This window comes from Austrofundulus limnaeus, unplaced genomic scaffold (assembly GCF_001266775.1).
Source record: "Austrofundulus limnaeus strain Quisiro unplaced genomic scaffold, Austrofundulus_limnaeus-1.0 Scaffold141, whole genome shotgun sequence".
NCBI lineage: Eukaryota > Metazoa > Chordata > Actinopteri > Cyprinodontiformes > Rivulidae > Austrofundulus > Austrofundulus limnaeus.
The window spans coordinates 693,712-695,629 of NW_013952543.1; the positions used below are offsets into that span (position 1 = coordinate 693,712).

Genomic DNA, 1,918 nt, shown 5'->3' on the forward strand with positions numbered 1-1,918 from the left:
TATTATACGTAATGAAAAAAAGAAAAGCAAAAATTATGCTATTCATTCCTTAAATAAACATTTAGTTAAATACCTTTGAGCAGCTCATAAGACACTAAATTAACCCACTTCTAATGTGAACGTCTGTTTAATAATGTGACTCAGAGGTTCAGGGTTGTGTCTTGTCCAAAGACATTTATAAATATTAGTGGGCCCAACTCAGTCAAATGGTCTCATTGAATATTAGAAAAAGCATCAGACAAAATATTCAGTTATTCAGTTTTCTAAAGGTAACTCATTTAAAAGAGATTTACAGAAGCTTACACAGGGTTCCTACAGTTTAAGGCAAGTTAAATTTAAGACCTTTTAAGACTTTTTAATGCCAAGTGTAATTCAATTTAAGACCAGTTTCATAATAAACACAAATGACAAAAAAAATACAAACTGGCAGAAACTCATAAAACAAAGTATTTTTGGTTGAAGTATTCGAATATTGCTAAAAGACCAATTGTTTATAGCAGAAACATTCTTAGCAGTCAGTTTTAAACTTAAAGTGCTTGTGACATTATTTTTTTCTAAGAAAAGTGAATGTATTTTTGGAAAGACAGCATTACAAAACAAATTTCACATTGCTCAGATGAACAGTTGTTTAGGTAGTTGCAGCATGTGAAATAACAGGAAGTGAGGTCAAAGGAGAATGTCTGCATGGGAATATTTAAAAAATAATTTTACCAATTATTTTAATTTTTGAGATGAATTACAATCATCCTATTTACAATGTATTAACATTTTTAAGACTTCAGAAAAATTGATTTAAGACATTTTAAGACTAAGTAAGGCCTTATTTTTGGATTGATGAATTCAATGCCTTTTAAGACTTTTTAAGGATCCGCAGGAACCCTGCTTACAGTGTGTACACAATGAAAACATTAATACTACCACGTCAAGTAAACAATCTTTCCAGTTCCATGGATGTCTCTGTCGGAGAAAACCTCCTACTGGAGACTCTACTCAGAGTTCATCCTCAAAACTCAAAGTATCAAGAAGAAAAGAAGGTTTTTTTCATACCTGCTGGTTGACATCTGCCCCGTTGTTGACCAGCAACTCTAGACAGAGGGCACCGTTGGTGGAGACGGCAGCCAGGTGCAGAGGGGTGTAGCCACACTTGTTGGGCTGGTTAACGTTAGCTCCGTGGTTCACAAGTTCTGTAGCCACAGCTTCCTGCCCCATGTAGCAAGCAACATGGAGCGCAGTGTTCCCAAAGCCATTAGGCTCATCGATCTGACCGCAACGCACAAACAAAACATCCCACTTCAGCTAGAAAGGAAGGACAGTTTTTAAAAAAGGCATGTGTTCTCACTAACAGATCATAATCCAACACCCTACAGCCTCTTCAAATGATCAACAAGAATTTAGGCTCGTTATAATAACAGAAAATATATTTTTTTAACAAGAAAAGCTATCTCACCTCTGCTCCCATCCTCAGTAGGTACTTTACAATTTCAATGTGACCACTGGCAGCAGCAGCGTGGAGAGGTGTGTAACCCAGCTTATCTTTGCAGCTCTTGTCAGCACCACGAGAAACCAGCATCTTCACAACCTCCAGGTGTCCTGAAACAAACRAAAAAGATCACATTTTAAAACTTATTTCAACAATTAACACTTTTTTTTTGCCTCAGCCATCTTTGCATCTCGCAGGGTCACTGACGTGTGTTTACRTGACAGAATTAGAAGAAACTTTACACTTTACATTAGGGATGCACAGATATGAAAATTTCAGCCGATATCCGATATAATTATTGCTGATATTACAAAAACACACAAACGATATTATACATATACACACAAACACACGTACTGTATTTATTCATGTATGATACTAGAAATGTAACCCTAAAAATCGTCCATAACGTGTGTGTGTGTGTGTGTGTGTGTGTGT

At 36.1% G+C, this 1,918-nt stretch overlaps 1 protein-coding gene across 3 annotated transcripts in view; it reads right to left on the reverse strand.

Moving 5' to 3' along the window:
- Positions 1-1,918, reverse strand: part of ankrd52a (ankyrin repeat domain 52a) — a 34,396-nt gene that overhangs the window by 27,331 nt on the left and 5,147 nt on the right. For 2 of the 3 annotated variants that reach the window (XM_014016244.1, XM_014016241.1), the window contains exons 7-8: positions 1,448-1,590; positions 1,048-1,296 (exon numbers count right to left, since the gene is read on the reverse strand). In XM_014016244.1, coding sequence (XP_013871698.1) covers positions 1,048-1,296; positions 1,448-1,590 — 392 coding nt within the window. The remainder of the gene's footprint in view (positions 1-1,047; positions 1,297-1,447; positions 1,591-1,918) is intronic. The other variant, XM_014016243.1, reaches the window with a different exon arrangement.